The sequence below is a fragment of the Dermacentor andersoni genome, chromosome 4, assembly GCF_023375885.2.
Source record: "Dermacentor andersoni chromosome 4, qqDerAnde1_hic_scaffold, whole genome shotgun sequence".
NCBI lineage: Eukaryota > Metazoa > Arthropoda > Arachnida > Ixodida > Ixodidae > Dermacentor > Dermacentor andersoni.
Window position 1 is genome coordinate 50,436,769 of NC_092817.1, and position 21,531 is coordinate 50,458,299.

Genomic DNA, 21,531 nt, shown 5'->3' on the forward strand with positions numbered 1-21,531 from the left:
TTTGCCATGTACAGGGTCCTCCACTGATACAAGGTGCATGTCATCAGTGCACAACTTAAGTTTAACTGTGCAGATCAAATAGAGGTCAGTGCGATGTCTTGCACAGATTTTTGATAATAAGAAATCATTTTGCATGTCTTCACTTCAAATTGAAGCTGCTATGGCTCCTTGAATACTAATGGGGTTTTTCTCCCACAAGCTGATGACCCTGCACAATTAAGTGAACAATACTTGCTGTGTCACATCAGTTGGTGTAGCATATTGCTACAGAAGTGAAAGTCTGAAGTTTGATTCTGGCCCCAACGGCCACAATTGGTGGTGACAGAATTGCAAGAATGCCAGCATTTGCTGCTCATATTAATGGTCAAAATTATTCCTAAGCCTTCTCTGCAATGGTGTTTGTCATGCACCAGGTAGTCATGTACACATAGCACACAATCGGTTAACTCTCGCAGATATGTATGATGCTTTATTGCTTGCAGAAAAAGACCACATTGTGGCTACCGCCTGCAAAATTTTATTTCATGTGCGGCTGCAGAATGAAAGCCCTTCAGCAGTTATGCAATTAGTATTATCTATGTAAAGATCATGGCTGTGATCTTGGACTATGGTGTTTTAGTGTGATTAAAGTTGGCATTCTCCTCGTGGATCCGCCTTTCTGCCGTATCTTTAGGTCGACAAACTCTATTCCAACATGGCTTTAAAGGGCCCCTCACCAGGTCCCATAGCAAATTTTGGTTATGTGCTGGAAGTTGTTACATGACCTCTAGAGAGCGTTCTGCCGAACAAATTTTTCAAATCGGCTCATTAATAGCCGAGATAAAAATATTTCATTGCTGCAAACCCATGATTTTAGAAGTCGAGCTCCACTGCATAGCAAGGCACTCTCACCACTCGTCCCGTCTAGGCTTCGCAAGCGAAATTCCTTCCCTGCGTTCTCCTATACCGGACCTCGAGGCTCGCGTGACGCATACGTCACCGGGCCGCCTTCATTTCTTTTTCTCCTCATTCTTCTTTTCCTTTTTCTTTCTTTCTTTTCTTTTTTTGGCGCTGTGCGCTTTTGTTGACAGCGTTGCACGCGAGGTGTTGCTATGTCTCGTTTCGCGCAGTGCGCAAGAACACGACTAGTGGTATAATTCAGTGCTAGACGAATACTGAGGCAGCACAGGCGGATCGCAGAGCATCATCATGCGCTGGAACACGGTAGAAAACGGCACAGTTTCGGTACCTGCGCATGTGACTGCATGGCCGTGGGAACGAGCAGGTGAAGCGGAAGTACACCTCTCTTGCTTTGATGCGAAGTACTAAAACAAAGAGCACGCATACATTCTGTTTGTGTGTTTTATTATTTCTCGAAACTTCAATTCGTCAATTCAAGCAACAGATTGCACAAATAAAAGATGTTGCCTTGAATAATTTGCGAAGTCACGTGTCACCACAAGCAACGTCACACTGCAGGCACGAGTACATAGCCGCAGGGACATGACTATGCCACCATCCGGCTTGGAGCGCAGTTGCCGCGAGGGAAAGGGAAAATGGCGTTCAGATTGAAATTTCATACCTTTCCGCAGCGCGTAGGGATGTAATTCTTTGCAAACACGATCGTTAGTGTGCATTGTATGCTCTGCGCTTGTCAGCTCAAAATGGCCAGACTTGGTGAGAGGCCCTTTAAGAAGTGGCTCCTTCCAGCTGACATGTAACTAAAACAATAATATTATAGCTATAATATTGCTATTGCTGCAGCTGCTGCCAGCTCATGCTATTGACCCACTGCAGTTGATGACATAGGCAGTATATAGTGGCGCTGTTGACAGTAGCGATGGCCGATTTGAGTTACCAGATTTTTCCTGACCCATAGAAATATATGGGCCAAGAAATATGCAAATTAATTTAAGTAATTTCTCATTACTGTTACGGCTTGTCACCCATTCGCCGTCTATGGGGTATACAAGCCGGTTGGTCGTTCCGTACTCAAGCGAACACAGTGAAGGAGTCAGAGTCGGGAGAAAGACAGAAAAAAAAGAAGTTTATCGACTGACAATGTCACAAAGGTTTAAAAAAAACACAAACAACACAAGAACACTAACACACATGCACTTAATCTAGATCAATGATGAACACAAAAAAAATACAATGAACATTTAACAGTAAATATAGAAATTAACACTACACAAAACACACCTAATGGTGGTCAACTAAACAGAGTTCAAAGGAAAACAAATGATGGCATACCCATGGCAGCAGCAAGTCCATAAAGCGTGGAGTCGACGGCAGAGCTTTCCCGAAGGACTCTGACAAGCCGATCTCGTTGCAGTGGATGTGATTGCTGGGCTGGTTTTCTCGGGAGTCTAGGTCTGACATCTTCCCTCGAGCAGGTTGTGCTAACTTGAGGGAAACTACCGTGAGCTGCATTGCAGACGTTGGTTTGTCGTCTCTTACGCCAACTAATTACTCGCAATTCAGACGCGGCTAGGTGGCCCAGGTGATACTGGATGGCACTAGCTCCTTGACGCTTCTCAGCAGATTGTAGGCTTAGTTTCTAGACTGCTTAGCTCAGTCTAAAACCTGCGTTTAAATAACTTCTCTTTTTCCTAGTTCCCTGTGTTAGGGAACAGTAGATATTGGTGACGATCCAATTAAGTTCACCCACTTGTATACCGGCTCCTCCCAAGGTCTTGACCGCGCCCCTTTTAATTATGGAGGAGGGAACAGGTGTTTCCCCCCTGCTGATAGAGGTCACATACTTGTATTGCACCACACACGCACACCCTTGAATCCATGGTGGACCTCCATTGTCTGTTCAGAAACACAGGAGAAACTATGGCAGCTGGCCATATGGCACTCTCGGCACACATACACTGTCAGCAGTTTGTGGACACAGGATTGCACAGAGACACCACATTTTTCGGAGTATTCGCACCCCTGCTTTTTTAGTAAGCTTCTCAATGCACGCGCAGGGCAGAGAATACACAGGGGTTCTTACAAAAAGCTGTGGGGCATCAAGGTCGCGCCGATAACATAAAGACAATAATCTCTAAACCTGCCTTCGACTTCTTTCGGCCGCTTGCCTGAGTGGTCGGTAATACCCATCTTGCTCGCAGGTTCCTATTTCCACGAACTTTTGGTGCTTACTGATCGGTGCTTCACCGAATCGAATAATGCTGCACCGTGACAATTACACTGTGCAGTTATGAAGTGCACATTTCATGAGAAAATAGCTTTTACATCTTAGATAAGCCTGCAACACAAAACAGCCATTTCGAACCCATTATACTTTTGAAACACAGGTCTAGCGGCAGAAGCAATATCCTCAACACACCCACCTCATTGAAATGCCAGTTGGCAAGTAGTTCAGAGGCGTCTAATTTATTTAAACAATGGCCAGTAATGCAGGAGTTTTGTCAACAGGTGCCCAGTGCAAGTCCTGACAACTTTTTTTGAATATCAACATTAACATAGCTGATTTGGGAAAATATCAGCAGGCAGTAGCACAGAATGGTAATGACAAACGGGGAACAATGAAGCATAGCATGCGACATAGTGGTGTAAAGTTACACAAAACCTCAACAATCGCTTCAAATTACTGGTATTTTATTATTTACAGGGCATGTCACTACACTCACACACTGTGAACTACCCTTTGAGGGTAATTTGTTTTTGCCAAATGCAAGCCCCCAGAGTTGAAATTTTTATTGCATACTTAAAAAATTCATTCTGACCTATGTCGAAAAAATTTGTCAATTTTTTAGAGTGACCATGAAGTGACAAAAAGTTCCATTGGTAAACATGCATTGTTTATTCATGAATACAGATGAGCTTCCATAAATACTTATAATAAGACAAAAAAATTCACTGATGATTACAATACTTCCTGATACAAATTTTTAGCGCAGCTGTTTAGGTGTTTTGATTGCGTGATATATTGTGGTAAAGAATTTGATTCTGAATGACAGGGTCCTCTCGGTGGCAGTGCTGAACCTTGCTCGGACAGCTAATTTAGCAGCAGTGGCAGACGAAGCATTTCCACCAGTTGCATCACCCACTGTTCAGAAAGAAAACGTGAACACAGGAATGTGTGGCTCGTGTACAGTGCATTCTCTAGTGGCTGTGGCAGATGAGAAGTAGTGCATGTGCAGTGGGTTCGAAGCACACGTCAACACTTTGTTTTTATATATATGGTATCGGTGGACACCATTGCCGTGTGCTAGGTTGCCGCCATGGAGTACGTCTCGTGCAGCACCAGGGTGTCTAGCAACCGGGAAAACCGGGAAAACTGGAAATTCTCAGGGATATTGAGTAGTCTGGAAAAACTCAGGGAACTTGTGCTTCTATCAGGGAAAATTAGCCGTATATTTATTGAAAGTGAACGAAAGTTGTGGTAATGCTGGCTCGAGTAACATACAGGAATCATAACGAATAGTCTTTGACGCCCTGTCATTGGCTGGAGGAGTTGCCAGTGTACAGTGAACGACCGACTTTTCGGACGGCTTTGCAGTACCACCACGTACCCCATAGAGTCAATGTATCAGAACATCTGAAATTTACGACGCGAGAACCCTTCACCGTCCAATTTTCCTCAAGTTTTTTGCCGAGACCGCTGGTCCAAAACAGCATTAATCAAAGCCACCACCGCTGCCATTTTGATTACCTCGCCGCATCGAACCGGCGCTCGCGCACGCAGATCCGCTGGCAGCCATAGCCACCACTGCGGCAACGCTAGGCCTAGCTGCTTCGACGTTCGCTATTAAGCTTCTTGCTGTGGGGTGCAGTGTTTTTCATCGAAAGAATTTGCCGCTGTTAGCAATGGTACCGACTCCGCATTTGTGGTCCTCACAATTGGTTTCCAAGCTCGCGAAAACGGTGCATTGCATAATGCCAGTTCCCGGAAGTCAGCTTCGCCTTTGTACAGAAATGTACTTTCTGAAGCATATGCAAAAGTATTGCAGTGAAGCATAATAAGCCTGTGAAGGGGCTATTGCCACGGGTCACAGTATGTATTCCTTAATTACACACGCGTGCACCTGATATCTCCTGTCACAGTATGAGCACCGATATGACTAATACGTGTATTGACAGACCTTCAGATCTTTTTCGAATGTGCCTGTGGTGGCAGTAAAGACATGCATTCTTTTCGAACTAACCGATTTTTCTGACGTTTTCTCAGTGCCTAGGGAGTTCGAAAAATCTGACGTTGACTGTACAACTGACCAAAAAGATGCTTCAAATGGCCCGTGGGGCAAACGAGCGGCGGAAGGAGGACGAGAACAGAAAGGACCTACGCATTGAGGAATGAATGGGAAAGGAAGCATGCAGCCGCTGTTTTGAAGGAGCTTGAGCTCAAAAAACAAAGTGTTGGCTGATGCCAACATGCAGGTGTCCCTTATCCAAACTAAAATAAACTCTTTAAAGCAGAAAAACACAACACTGAGGCATTGTGCATGGGCTGAGAGTATGTCAAGACAGTTGAAGTTGACTTGCAAGCTGTTGAGGGAGAATCTCAATTGTGACAAAATTCGGGCCTCGAACCACTGAGCTTGCTATCAGTCGATAGAAATAGCTCATATTCAAAAATATTTGCTTCTTTATGCATCTCCTTTTTATTTGTATTTGAGATGTCCGACTTGATTTGCAATTTCTTTCTAAGACATTTTATTTGCTGTGCATTTTACTCACCCCTCCCTTCTATTATCTTTTTGAATAAAATAAACACCACTCCTTAGTGTTAAACTGGATCACGTTTCTTTTAAATTTTTTTCACATGCTTAATAGAGAGTGACAGCATCGGGCGACATGGTTTCAGCCCGTCTTGACATAAAACATAGTTCTGCGTCACTCAGGGAATTTTGCAAAGGCATTCAGGGAAAACTGGGAAAACTCAGGGAATTTGGAAATGTTAGCTTGGTAGACACCCTAAGCACTCTGCTTTCCTCCTCACCCTTGCCATACTCTTTTCCTCATGCTTCCACTGCACCCTCCTTCTCCACTTTCCTCCTTGCGCTCTCTTCACTCTCATTGTCTTTCATCCTTCATTGTGCTCATTTGCTCAGTTATGCTGAGGGACACTGATCCTCAGCGCAGGAACGGGTGCGTAAGGGCTATGCTCTAAAGGCCCAACCACTGACTGGCATGCGTCAGCATGCTTTTGCACGTGTCGACAAGTGAATGCGTTACTTTGTGTCGGTTGAAGGAAATGGGCATGCAACCACTGAACACAAGCTCTGGTGTACGCCGATGCTCACTCTCCGGCTGCGGCGGACTGTTGCTTGGCCATTTTATCTTCAACCGTCCAAGTCAGGCCTAAAACAGCCTGCTGTAAACTGAGCTTGAAACAATAGGTTAGTGATCCGTATGCTCTTTTAGATATAAAAAACATGTTTGATTAACCTATGTATGCCTGCCGCAACAGTTAGTTTTTACCTTTGGAGTAAAAATAGTGCACAAAATATCGACATCAACACTCACGTCGCAGTCTGCCTGCAAGATCGCTTTGCAAGCACCTGCACGACCATGCCATATCATATCAAAAGCTGTCATACAATTTCATTTTTGGTAGCTCATTGCACAGCCAACTATGTAAGAATTAGGCATGCAAAGTATCATTGAAAAATCTGTCTTAGAAATAATGTCACATAGTAGTGACAGTGAGGAATGATGCTGAGTCAAACCTGGGAGTTACAAATTTAACTCTTTATTGGATGAACTTGTGCCCAGAAAAACAATTGACTCTTAATCGCAACAGTAGCAGCGAGCAAAGCCGATAAAATCTTATCTGAGGGTCAAGCGCATCAGCTTTCGTACATCAGTCGTCGAGAGTCCCTGTGTATTCGCTGGTGCCCGCGTGCCTTCACACAATTCGTGTTGCGTATGCGATCGGATTATACAAGGTTTGTCGACAACAGACAATGGATAGAACAATCGATAACATTTGCAAAATTTCCAATACGTGTAGGCGCGACCTGTGCCGAGCGATAATGTTTAACATTTATTAGCCGGTGAAATACGGCCACCTGTTACAGGTAAAGAAGTATGCATGTCAATACAATTATGCTTGTTGGTGTATGAAAGAAACGTGAAAAAGTGGATTCTGAGAAAATCAGCAGAAAGAATTGAAGCACCTGTAGCGCTTGCAAAAATACATCTAGAACACCTAAAATGACCAATTCATAGCTTTTCTCCTGCCAATTCTTGTCTCTGTCTAATCTTGCCCATGGAGCACCTCATTTATTTTTCTACGTTGTTTTGAAGCATCAACAACGCATTGGAAGGCCTTCACTTTAAGTGGCATGAGTGTGTTGCTAGAGAGAGAGATAGAGAGAGAGAGAGGAGCAAGGAATGGCAGGGAGGTTAACCAGAGTGAGTCCAGTTTGCTATTTAAGATGTGGGGAAGCGGAGGGGGAGTGAAAGAGAGAGAAAGATAAAACAGGAGTTTATATCGCACTTTCGTATGCACTAAGTTAGGTGCAGGGTGTCTACGGTCGGGCACTCAAGTCTGTTGCTTTCAGGTAGTGAACGTAGTTTCTCGACATTAATGAAATGACGTACCATCAGATACCACAAGCTTGAGAATCACAGGTCTTTCATTGCCCTTTGCCAAGTTGTACTATTGAAGCACTCTTTCAAATGAAGGGCAGCTCATTTGCATATTACAAGAAATATATATATATATAAACAAGTTATTTTCACAATTTCTACACTTCAAATCACCGCACAAAAAAAGAAAGTACCAGCTTGTGTATCGTTTTCATCCTACTGTGATGTTCTGACTGAGAAAGACGTTCAATTTGTTCTGTGAGGCATGCAACACAGTTACACCTTGATATAACGAATAGGTAAAACAGGCGATTTGCTTCGTTATATAAAATTTTTGTTGTATTGAAATGCGACCTTTTATGCAAATAAGTACAGTCACAGATCGATTTTTCTTACACGGAAAGAGGTTGCAGAATTTTCTGAATTATCGGGCAATCTAAAAATGAAAATTTGAGAAAACAATTCATTTTGATGAATTTGGGAGTCGGCGACGAATGATACGGTTTCATGCTACGTCAATCATATCTTCACATCGGCAGTACTAATTAAACGAAGGCAGCCACGATTTCGCGTTCACACCGCCCCCGTGGCTGATAGCGGCGTTGCTTGCACTGGAACTACGCTATCATGAAAAGCACCGGCAGCGGGGAGTCTTTGTCTGTCTCTCGCTCCAACAGGTCACTGAAACTTGAGATTACAGAACCTCCAATACTAAACGCCCGGGAAAACAGCCTGTGATGCCACGCCCTCTAGGCACACCCACTCTCTGCGCACGCTGCAGATTAGCTCTAAAGCAGGGGGTACGGCTGCGTATACACTCAGCCGCGCTTACAGCCATGCGCAGCCACGGCCGAGACGCAGACACGCGCCGACTTACCCCCTCCCCCCCACTTTCTGCTTCGTGCTCGCGCTTGATCGCCTTACCGTAAGCTCACTCCGCTACCCCTCTTTCTCTTTGCTCATGCAGAAAACCGCCACTCATGAAGCCACCATCTTTCTTGTCTCACCCTCGCACATTTCCACTCGCACCTGAAGCACAAAGTGTGTGGGGCACGATAGGATCTTATCGCACTTGGATTTTATACGGAACATGATGCGGCTCCACTTCGGTGGTCACTCTTGTCGCGCCGCACATTATTTGACAAGCAGCCCCATAATTCAATCATTTGACCATCTGCTTCCATGAAAGTTTCCCTTTATTGTCTCGGCATTCCTTTGCGGCAGGAGTGAAATTTCGTTATATTGAAATCGGATACAAACACATTTTGTGATATTGAGATTCTAAATATATTGTGTTCTGTTTACAAGAGGTTATGAAAAGTTAAATAATTTGTTGTATCGATAATTGTCTTATATTGAAGTTTTTTATATCAAGGTTTACCTGTATTGCTGTGGCATATTATTTTATTGCACAGCACAAGATACTGTAGTCAACCATTATTAAACTTCAGAAGAAATTAATAGCACAATGCATTTGATCAGGCACATAGCGCTTCATTGCACTTTCTCAACTCATGCTTTATTTTTAAATTGTAACACTGCAACAATATTGCACAAAAGCTACTACACTGAAATAATATACCAGTACATACTTAAAAAGCATGATTTTATACTACAATATTAATCAATCAATCAAATGATTATTATAGTGCTCAGGGACAACTAGAGAGCCTTTGTACTGATGCACTTAAAAAGCAGTATGCGAGCCAAAATGTACAGAGAACACAAATGTGGTAGATAAAACAATGTGAAATAGAGAAACAGATAGGGAAAAAGAAAACAAGGAAGCATAGAAGGGAGTTAATGATACAATGTGATTATCTACATTTATACAAAACATAGGAAATGAACTCTGAAATATGTCAATACGAGCACAATTCTTATTACATGTTTTTTTTAGTCAAGCCATACATAGGACAGTCTGTAATGCAACAAGACCAGGCAGAGAATGCATAATGCTGCCTGTTACACTGTTGTGGCACAAAAAATTGCATGTGATCAAGAAGCTTTGGGGAATGTATGATGCCATGGACCACCTTATACAGGAACAAAAGGTCATGATTAATTAAGTCTTGAGTCTAGAGGTGTGAATTGAGGTATATTTGAGAGGGCTGGACTGTGGTCGCCAGAATGGCAAAAGTGTGCTTGAAGATGGATATCAATTTATTCTGGATGCATTCAGTGAGGTCAGAAGTAGATTTGCACATTGCTCCCCCATCTACAGAGGCATACTCTAGTAGTCGAAGGCACACAGCAGAATACAAATTCAGAAACAGAACAGGTGAGGGGAAATCATGAAATATAGGACATACAATTCCAGGACCGTGAAGGGCACGTTGTGCATATTTAACATGTAAAGAGAAGCCTATCGTTTTGTCAAAGTACACAACAATATCTTCCATTTCACCAACCCTGGGCAGTGAGCATCCTGAAGGGTGTATGAAAATTGCTCATGGTGTGTTTTCTGTGTATAACTTAATACCATAGTTTTGGAAGCATTTAAGACTACCTTGTTGTTTCAGCACCAGTTTGCGAGTGAAAAAAATTTCTTTTTGAAGGTCAATGCAGTGGTGCACACCGTTGACAGTCTTAAATAGCTTTAAGTCATCGGCATACAAAGCCGTGCTGTTCACTTATTAAAGTGTTCTTAGCACTAACAGAAAGCAGGGAATGCAATACCAATTCAAACACTTTTGACGCAGCACAGAGTATATATGTAGGCTGGCAAATAGTAACTGCACATTTAGCACCCGATTCGATTTGTGCACGGGCAAGATCTATGCTACCTTCCAAGTGCTAGAAAACTTACTAGACTTTAGTATACTATTTGATGCTTGTGAGAACAGGGACAAGTATGATTCCGCACGTCTTAACCCTTTCAGACGCCACTTCATCCTGTTGATTAAAAGCTTGCTTTCACCACATTTCTTGCATCTTTAGAATCTTGGAAAGTCTACAGCTGAAGAGAAGATGAAGAATTTTCAATTGTTTAGTGAGTTTTGACAAGTTTACAGAATGTGATCTCCATGCGAAACCTCACTACAGGAACATAAAATATGAGGACATAACTATTTCGTGTTTGAAAAGCTTGAAAAGCACTTATCCAGTCACTTGAAAATTATGCCTGGTGCATGACATTGTGAAAAACAATGAAAGAAGTGAACCCGCTACATACAGCATACTGACACCGAGTGAAAACTTACACAGCATCTGAAAGTGTTAAGCACTGCGAGAGGAATACCATCAGCACTACAAGAAAGGGAAGGTTTGAAGCGCTTCATAAACTTGAAAACAAGGTCTTCATTGACTGATAGTGTACACACCGTGTCAGACTGAGAAGGAAAGTTATTTGAACCGTCTTTTGCACCATGTACAGATCAGAAATGTTGTGCAAAGGCATCAGCGCTGTTCGAGACAACACCACCATTTTCATCAAGAAGACATACATCTTCAGTGCTCTCTTTAGAAGAGTGAGAGTGCAAGAAAGTCCAGAAATATATTGAATTACATGCCATGCTGGCTTCAACACATTCAATGTGGTCACAGTGATTATAATAATAATAATAATAATAATAATAATCTTAGCACTAACATGGCACTCTGCTCTAGACAGCTTGCAAGGCTAAAAGAAAAGGCTGAGGCTTGTTCGCCAGAGTCTCTGATAGCCAGCCATCTAGAGCAGGAATTTGCAAAGGGCAGAAGACCCCGTCCTACACACACACATACGCACAGGCCAAAAACTGGGTAGTCAATTCATGCACGACACGCAGGAGCTCCGATTCAGTCTGGTTGCAAGGAAGGGGAGTCCAAATGACCAGCGGGTGGAGAGAAAGCTCTGTATGCCAAATATAAGCATGGAGTTGCTGTGTCGAGCCGTACAGACGCGATGGTGCTCGGGCTGTCCTGACTGCTTGTTCAGATTGACTGAAGAAAAAAAATGAGTGCTGTCCAGAAAGTCGCCAAGCACCCTGCAGAATAGACAGACTAGTGCAATGTTGTGCTGGTATTGCAGGGTGTGCCACTCAAGGGCTTTGACGCGATCCTCGTACGCTGGCATGAGCTTGTGACAACCAAAAAAGACGAAAGTAGAGGGTGTGTGTTGCCCGGCGCTGAACAAGCTCAAGTTTGTCAGCGAGGTGAGTTTGGTTCGGGGACTATACTGATGAGCAGCACTCAAGCCGTGGCAGAATGATAGAAGTGTAGAGTGCTCTGAAAACCTCAGGTCCACACAGAAGGGAGACACGGGACACAAACCCAAGAATGGAACGAGCCTTAGATACAGTGCTGGTGACACATGCGGAAAAGTCAAGAGAAGGCCTGAATGTTACACATAGAATGGGAAGGGCCCGAACAGTCTTCACAGGGGTGCCTCCGAGAAAGTAGGTTGGACACGCAGCAGTTTTGTTGTGACTGATACGCATGGCAGCACTTTTTTCAGTGTTACTACACATTTTGTTATTGCAGGCCCAGTTGTTCACTTTTACAGGATGTATTTATTTCAAGTGCATATGCTGCATATCGGCATAATGTTGCAGTGGAAGTGTTAACTTGTTAATCAAACACATTCTGCGAAGATGCATTAGCAACTTGGTTTTGAGTTAATATTCTTCCTGATTACAGTTTATAGTATTGCAGTGAGAAACATTTTAATGGAAGTTGAAGATATTTGCGTAGTTGAAGAATATAGACTGCACAAAGCACTGATAACACCTTTTTCCCTTCCTCACAATGCACTCACAGCATCTGCTTTTTCCATAAAAAAAAAGAAATCAAAAGCCAATTACACTTTCATTGACTCAGTATGTGCGGCTTCTCAAGCAGGCATGGAAGCAATCCTGGTATATGTGGCTGCATGCATAGGTCTTGTATGGTGCAGGTCTCCTATGCATTGCATGCGGTGTACATATTGCAAACAGATCATGTTCTTTTGCAGTGCTCAAGTATGAGGACACACAGACTCAAACATGACAGTGCTGTGTCATGTTTCCTTCAGTGCATCAGCATTCTTGAGTGTTGCACAAACGATTTATCCCCAACTAGCTCATAAGACGCTTACACTTGAAAGAAGTGAGTGAAGGAGTACTGTGAACTTGTACTGAGCTTGATTCGTGTGTTGAACAGAAGAGTGCACTGTCAGCTGAAACGGAAGGCAGGGCTGATGATGTACTTCCCATTGTCTGGCTACTAGTGCCTTTCACTTTCGAAAGTTATCTTTGTCGCTAGAAACAGTGCAGAGCTCACCCGTGAAACTTTAGTCACCTGAGACCACATAATTCACACACGAAACACACCGCGGTTCACTACCCAAAGTTCCACCTGGTTCATTCACCACATCACACACCACACGAAGGCAGGAGTGTTATATTTCAAATCGGTGCAGCACCAAACAGAACTGAAAATTCATTTCCTTTGACAGAGTTTCTTGGCTGGATTCATTCACTCATCAGTCATGAACTCGATGAACGCACTAGGCCTATGCGTAAATTAAACAACATCGGCAGTAGGCGAGTACTGATTATCCAGACTTCGGAGTTTGGAAGCATGTTTTCATTCGTTTCGAGCACAACAAAATACACATACACCAAGCACAGACTATGCAGCAATCGGGATTCGGTTGTATGTTTTAGCATACGATCACATTGAGATCAGCAGAACCCAGTGGGCAGGTTGGATTTGTCGGCGTCACTTGAACTCGGCTAGGATCCACGTCGTACTACCACAACCCACGGTTGTGTCGTTGTTGTCCTAGTATCACAACACTGTCTTTGAAGAACACTGTCGTGCACATCGTACGTCCAAACAATTCGGACGATTGTTGATGTCAGCGTCTTCGCATTGGTGGCCATCGTAGGCATAGCAGCCGGAGGTCTTGCAGCCTCTGATTGGTGCATGCAGGCGACACGTCGCCATCATCACTGATCTTCTAGCATCAGTAGTCGGCAAAATCTCTGCGCGTCACCACGCGTCACCCTCTTTGCGATGCGACCGACCCTTTTGACGCATGTGATGCATCGGCACGTGCTGAATCATGCCGACAAATGTCAGTGGTTGGGCCTTAAAAGTGGATACACTGAAGTAGGTATACCATATTTACTTGCATAATGATCACACTTTCTTGTCAAAAAAATTGACATAAATTCAGGGGTGCGATCGTTACGCAGGTTAAATTTCCCGCAAAAAAAAATTTTTTCCATCCCGCATTTGCTGTAGGATGACAACAGGTCAAGAAGCAGGCGGCTTCCGCTGTACGATTGCCCCGTAATAGTGAGGGTCTGGTGCGGGACACCAAAGCAAAAATGGCTGCCGGCAGAGCAAGCCAAACGCGCCGAAACGATTTTTTTTCTTCTCATGAGTACTCTACACGCATTGAAACAGTTTCTTCCATATCAGTAATGAGTAATATCATTAATATCGGCAAGTTTGCGACAATAACGTAGCCATGTCCACTTTGAGGGGACAGAAACAGAGATGGGCTTGCTTAGCTGCCAGTGACATAGAAACACATGGCAGGCATGCTGCGGAAACTGCGGCATTTGTCTTCACTGCTATCCTAATACGGCGTGTTTCTGCTTAGGGTGGGCGAATATCTTAGCTGCGTTACAAGCGTTGGTGTATGAATAGGATACACTTCTAACTTATCAGTGTAAACATGGCCACTATCGCTGCCGCTTGCGATTTGTTGCGTGCCCACGAGTGCAGACGAGAAGAATCGAAAGGCGCCTTTTTTGTCGTTGTTGCTGGCCAAGACCATTATGAAGCCTACAAGTAATAATGCCAAGGCAAGCTTAGTTGTAGCTTATTTTTTTTTTTTTTTTCATGGAAGTGCGGAAAGTGATGAAAGGAATGAAATGGGGCATCTGCTTAAGAATCTTTGGTGCATGTTTGGTATGTCTTCAAGAGTCATTCGCGTAGCATTTGACAGCATTCGACAAATAGTAAGCGCGATCATCATTAGGTAGACTAGGCACACGAGATATCGCTGCGACAAGTTCGGAGTGCGATTGTTACACGGGAAAGAAAAAAAATCAAATTTTGACAACAAAATTCAGGGGTGCGATCCTTACGCGAGTGCGATCATTATGCGAGTAAATACAGTATTCCAATTCTGCACTTGGGTAGGAGTCCGCATTGGAGGAATCGCCACTCGACTCACTTGCAGCAGAGCAACCATTGGGCATACCCATAGCGTAATCGATCCGTCTATGTGAGCACATGCATGAAAACTCGATAGTTGTGCACCCATCGGACAAACCAAACGAGGCAGAAACTTGCAGTAATCAGTAATCCTTCGTTCCATTGCTAACAAAAGGCGATCAGTTTTTATGAATTGAGTCTCGTGAAAATAAACATAATCTTGACAGCATCATTTGTATATGGTGGCATCATTTATATATACCAGCGCCTGCTTGTGAACAGATGTAATCGCATCCCTGTGAGCAACTGACGAGCGAGTATCTAACGGTGACCCTCTAAGAAATTAAAAACCAGATAGATATCAGTTTTTATAAGCACAACAAACTTCCGGAAATAGCTTGCGAGGTGAAACCAAAACTAACTGCTGCATGCCCTTGCACACATGGATGCTTAAGCAGTCGCTGAAATGCAAGCGTAAAAGAAGCCATAGAATGAAAACCAAGAGACTATGGTGTAAAAAAAAAAAAAGATTGTTGCATGCACACAGTGTGGCAGCACTTGCTGGGAAACAAATAGTTTTTTAAAAAATTGGTGCATTTTTCAAACATACAGAAGGTGCCATAAATAAAACCAATTTTATTCAGCCTTACATTTCAGAAAACTACATCATGTCATTGAAAGAGGTGTTGAGTTTGTACTTAGCTGATGCATAGTACTAAATATTGGTGGAGGGTGAACACTATGCAAATCCATGTCATGGCATTGACACATTTAATGAACACGACCTAAGACACAGCAATGGAAATGTTAGCTAAGTCATACAGAAGAACTAGCAAGGGTAATTAAGTGCACTTGGCGCTCTGAGCATGCGGTATTCACTGATGAGAAAATGCAAAACGTAGAAAAAGAAAGAAACGGCAGCATATGTATCCAAAGTTCACTGAATAGGCACAGCCACGAACACATTCCGTTCTTTCATGCCAACGCACTGTCCAAATGGTGCACATTATTTTCCATGAAAAGGAAAAACAAATGCAGACACACAAACACTTTTAAAGCTGTGAAGTAACTGCCAGATGAGGATGATTCATTAAAAATTGACAGAAGCTCGGTGTACTCTTGAGTCATTTCGCACATCTTCATTGGTTACACAAGCAAGAAAGTACGATTGAAAGCTGCTCACAAGTGATAATGGTTAGCCTTCTTTGTCCCCTCTTGGTGTAGTATGTAGCTTCATTGTGTTTGTGCGATCAACTGCCCACAATGTTGGTAGCAAAATTACTGCCTTGATGCAGACTTCTCTGGGAGTTCGTTTGACCAGGTGTTCTGTGGTTTGATTTCTTCATACTGCTCCAAGGGCTCCAAGCACTCCAAACTACTACAAATGTTTCAACCGCCACGGCATCTCTCATTACTGGCTGTCATGAGGTGTTAAGAGAACGAAGCCCTTCAACCTTCACTTTCACTCTCACATGTTTACTGTGGCAAAAAAAAAGAATGGTTCACTGACACAGAGATGTCACTGATGCCTCATTCCTCTTCATGCTCTTTGAAGAGAAGTGGAAAGCGAAAAGTGGCAGTGAGGAAAGTGTTTGGTGCGCCAGTTGTGTTGTTCTTTGCATACTGTTGCAAGCAGAGAGGTGTAGCGCACAGCAGCTATCGCCCTGGAGCTGCTGCTGTCTGTTTCGATTATTGCCGCCAAATGACTGACGAAGAAAATCGCTTGTCTTTTGACCACATGTGGTGCTAATAAAGAATATTTAAAACATTTTTTATCGCCGGAAGTGGGCTACAGACATTTCTTTCTTGGCCTATAGGTGATACTCTTGGAAGTAGCTTCTTTTTCATTGTTGCTGTTCCCTTTCTCTTTTACGAAAATCTCTTGTGTAAGGAAGTGTGCAGATAATGAAAATTATGCATATTTTGAAGTGACTACATTTGACACTGACCTCTGCATCGTAAGTAAACGTAAATAGCCAAACAAGACACGATCACTGCACTGAACTGTAGCAGATGACAATGGTGTGGACACCCCAGCCATGTCGCTACAGACGCCAGCATGCCCTTTGTTGGTAAACTTGCAGTTAATCTATACGCGGCGTGCACGCCGATGGCCGCGCCACTGGTGGCGGCCTTGCGCAGAACGCATGGGAGAGGAGCGAGCCGCGCGCCGTAGCACGCCGTAGTTTGTTGCGTCGCTGATAGTGCTTCTCCGTCTTATTTGTGTTTTCAGAGCAAAATAAGCAACACCCTTCGCATGTGTGGGATGGCCACAGCTTCCGAAGAATGTCGAAGAAGAATTGTTGCAGGGTGGGGGGGCTCAAATACCGGCGAAAACGTGCCGGTGATACGGTTCTAATTATTCCCCGCAAAGCCTCAACAGCAGGAGCAACGGTGGCAATGGATCGTAGCTTCGGCGCGAAATTTCTTGTTCTCATCCTTTCCTTTGTCGCTTCGGTGTTTTCTCTTTTTTATTATTATTTTTTTACTCAATTGTAGTTAGACGGGTAAGCGACGAAGTTCGTCTGTAGTGCAACCTGCGGTTGAAAGGCATTTCGCTAAAGTTCGGAATGCCGTTTGCCGCTTATATTTTTTTCCGCTTCTTTACCGCGTTGGGCTAGCTAGGCAGCACGACTGCATGAGCGCATTGTTTTGCATGTTAAAGCTACAGAAGTTTGCAAGAACTGAAATTGTTAGTTTTATGTGGCCCGGTAAATCCTCGTACCAGCTGTCGCGCACTTCATGTTTTTACATTTATTTTATGCGTGGCTTCGCCCATGTTTAACTGTTGCTAGTTGCTTCATGCATAACTCTTGATTCTTTTGAGCTGCGAGGTTTTCACCCTGCCTCGTTTGTAAAGGGTATAAATCACGCTGTGTCTTATCGGAATGACACCAAGCAAGTGCTTCTTTAACAGCTTTATTCATTTCGCCCGAGGGCACCTTAGATATTGTGGTTTTTTGGGAAATGTGTTTAGAAAATAGGTAGCTCAGGGCGAGAATTGCTAATAGTTACTGCATATGGTATTTTTGTTCTATTTTTCGCTGATCCATTTTTCGCTGAGTAGTTCGCGTCACATCATCATACCTTGATGCTGTCTGAGCAGACTTAAGACGCCGAGTGATTTGTTTGTTTCACAACGTAGTCGCTTCTTGCAAGTGAATTTTGCACTCAGCTGAATTATTTCTTATTATGATTACGCCGCATAGGACTAAACCCGGCCTTGCCGCCAGCGCTGTATCTAATTTGACTGGCGCTGCTCTGCCTTTAAATATATCATGTGGCCATTCTCTCTAGTAACATTTAAAAAAAGTACTGCAATGTTAGTCACACTATAGCTTTGTACGTTTCCAAGCAGTTCCCTTAGGGAATTTAAAATTGCAAAAACTGCAGCGCGAACGGCAGTTCATCGGCGGTACAGCGCTAACACGCGCTTTTATTAACCCGTGCGTTTGGTGGCTTCGTTGACTATAGTGTACGCGTTTCTATCAATAAATTCGCAATTATTCTACTTCAGGCGACTTTCACTACACTTATTCGGCGGCGTCACATGTATTCATCGGCAGGAAAATCACAACGGTATATGCAGACATCGCACCGTGCGGATTTGTTATCTAAGTCTGCACTAACGACGGGTGCTTATTATTGAGGTACAGAAGCAGCATTACGGCAAGGGTAGAATTAAAGAAAAAAAAAACGGTCGAGACATCGCATTAGTCAACAAAATTTGTCGGCTAGTTTACATGAGCTCCACTTCATGTAAATGGTCTTCATGGCGTTTGTCTGCGGGACGCACCTGGCGCGTATGTGGACCATGTTGCCCCAAACACCGGTAACACCTTGTTCATACCCGCTCCCACAGAGGTCTGCGTCTTCCCTACAGCTGTCACCGCAGAAGAAGCAGTCTGGCGCCCGAACCAAGGACAAATCGCAGCCGCGAACTTCAGTCACCCTTCCTGCAAAGCGTTGTCGTCTGCTACTGCTCCCACGCGTATTGTTGGAAGCGCCCGCTAGGTGGCTATCAGTGGCGCCTCTATATGCGGTGCACGCGGCCTATAGGAAGTGTTTATGTGATCATAGTTGGCATTCTTGCGTAGAACTCATTATGTAACTGGCATTTGTAGGTGTCCTTGTAACATGCACACTTCAATACTCATACTATATGCATATATATAGCATTTGTGATGAAGTAACATTCAAGCAGTTTGGGCTTTACTATTATGCATGTCAAACTAAACTGTACAAAGTTCTCAACATGAACAAAGAAAAAGTGAACTCGTTGGGAAGGGATTTGCTTAGCACTCCAGAGCTCATAGGAAGGCATGCAAGTAAAAGAACTGTAAGTGGACCCTATGTACAAAACATCAGCTAGCAACAAAGTGCCTTTACTTGTTTCGTTTGTTTTTGCTGTTATAAACCACATATATGAGGGGGACCCCCAAAAAAACAGACTGGCTTCACAGAGCCTCTCGTAATTGTACTGCTGTGTTCTCCTGCTAGGTCAGTGTAATTACACCCCAAGCCCACACCACCATAGAATGTATGGTGGGTTTGTCATGACAGTTTTCCTAACTGTTGTCGCACTCTTGTGAAATCGTGATGTCTGTTTGTTATGGACAGCAAATCTCTGAAATTTTTATTCCTCCTTAAAAACACAAATGAAGAAACGCTTAAAATGTGCCAGACGAACTGGATGGAAGAGCCACTTTGAGCCGTACAAACGTTTTTGAGTGGTTTGGGCAGTTCCAATAGGGGAAATGAGTGCTGAAGCTCATGTTAATTTTGGCCAATCTTCAACCAGTCTCACCTACAATATATTCAAGAGGTTCGACAAAAGACGAATAAAGGTCATCACAACACAATTGACAAGGTTTCAGAAGCTGCTTGCATGAGTTGGAGCTCCTGTGAGTAAATTTTGAATGCGAAATCGGGCATGAGATGCATTGCTGCGAAGCTTGTTCCCGACCTGCTCACAGTGGACAAAATAACAAAACAAGAAACAATTGCCTGATTTTGTGCCAGGGCTTGAAGAATCGCGTGACCCAGACCTTCTGTCGAAGAACATTGCAGGTGGTAAAAGTTAGTGCTATGGGTATGACCCTGTAACCAAGCAAGTTTCAAACCAGTTGAAAATGCCTTCTTCACCAGTACTGAAAAAAATGTGATAAGTGCGCTCGTGTGAAGACAATGATCATCATTTCATTTTCTTTCTGCTGAGGCATTAGTATAATTGTGCAGCGGGAATTTGTTCCTCCTGGACAGGCTATCAATCAGCAATTTTTCTTGCATGTATTAAGGCAATTAAGAAAGAATATGTGAGGAAAACGCACAAAATTGTGGAATATGGATTATTGGTTTCTCTATTATGACAGTGCCTCAGCTCACACTGCTTTGGCTATGACATGGTATTTAACCTCTTGGGCATGGGCCAATGTTCCCCACATGCCCTATTCATCAGGCCAAGCTCAAGGTTATTTATTTCTTTATTTTAAAAGAAAAAAATTCAAAAAAGAAAGGATATTTAACGCCATTCATGATGTGAAAACAACTTCGCAGGAGCCACTCAACAGCATTAAGCTTGAGGAGCTCCAGAGTTGCTTCGAACAGTGGGGAAAAAAGTTGGATGAGTGGGGGGTATTGACTCTGATAAAAACTGTATTGAAGGGAACTAAGTCCTTTTTGTCCTAAATGATAATAATGTTTCCCTTTTGAAGACTGTCCGGTTTCTTGGGGGGGTCCCTCCTTGTACATGCTTTTCTCTCTCATATTTTTGGAGGATGCTGTACTAAAGTGTTTCTACATTTCTTCACTCACAGATTGTTAAGCATCTGTTAATTACCACTTTTCACAGACTTGCGTCTCAGCTACCGGACAGGAACATTCTGGCATTCAGCAGAAGAAAAGACACAGCTGCTCACGGACTTCCTCAAGGCCATCAACATCAGCAAGTAACATGTTATCTAATGTTCTCACCATTATTTTCTATTGGTGTGAAATATTTTTTCTGTCAGCCTGTTGTTGTGGGATGGATTCAATCTTTTGTTAATGCAGATAATTGTTTCTGCATGCTAAAGGACACCTTTTCTGTAGCACATTAAAGGTCCTTGTGAATACAATAAAATAGTGGGTTTAAATTGTGCATGCCGGGGCCTCAACAGGAAGCGTTGCAGGTAGTGTACGTGCACTGTCTTCGAGATTTAGTATCACTGGCTTTTCATGACTCGCATAGCAAGTATGACTGCATGGCAGCTCCCAAGGTGCCTGCTTTAGACCAAGTTCACCACAGTTGTTATGCTTACTGTGACACTGAAGCATTGTAAAGGATTTTTCACTATTCTTTAACCTTTTGATGGTCACATTTTTTCTAGAGGTGTATTGCTCCAGGGTCACATCTTTTAATTGCAGATGTAAATTTTTCAGAGTGACTTATTTCGGGAGAAAACAAGCAAATAATTTTTCAAGTGGCATTAAAGTGGCAAATTTTTTTTAGTGTGTGCAGTTTTATTGTGCACATTAGTTTGCTTCCAACCAAGAAACGTACAGATGTGATGCTATGCGACTGTATTGCATTGCCTGTAAAAAAATATCTGAGTCACGTTATAATTTCAATTTCTTAGATCACATATTGGTTATAGCAGGTCACATTAACATAGCATTATAGAATATGAAATCATTTTTGTAGTTGAAATCAAACCTAACAATACTATTGTGAAATGAACAAATATGCTTGCCATAAAGCAGAAAGTGAAAAAGAGTATTAGCCAATTTCTTGGCTTCCAAGATTTATGACACTGCTGTATGTTGCCTTGATGCTCGCCTCTGAACAGTAGAACCCCACTGATATGTTGCAATGTTGGTGCATACATG

The 21,531-nt window shown here is 43.1% G+C and overlaps 1 protein-coding gene across 2 annotated transcripts in view; it reads left to right on the forward strand.

The window, feature by feature from the left end:
- Positions 1 to 21,531, forward strand: part of LOC126537128 (uncharacterized) — a 65,528-nt gene that overhangs the window by 21,918 nt on the left and 22,079 nt on the right. For both annotated transcript variants that reach the window (XM_055073731.2, XM_050184282.3), the window contains exon 5: positions 20,516 to 20,612. In XM_055073731.2, coding sequence (XP_054929706.2) covers positions 20,516 to 20,612 — 97 coding nt within the window. The remainder of the gene's footprint in view (positions 1 to 20,515; positions 20,613 to 21,531) is intronic.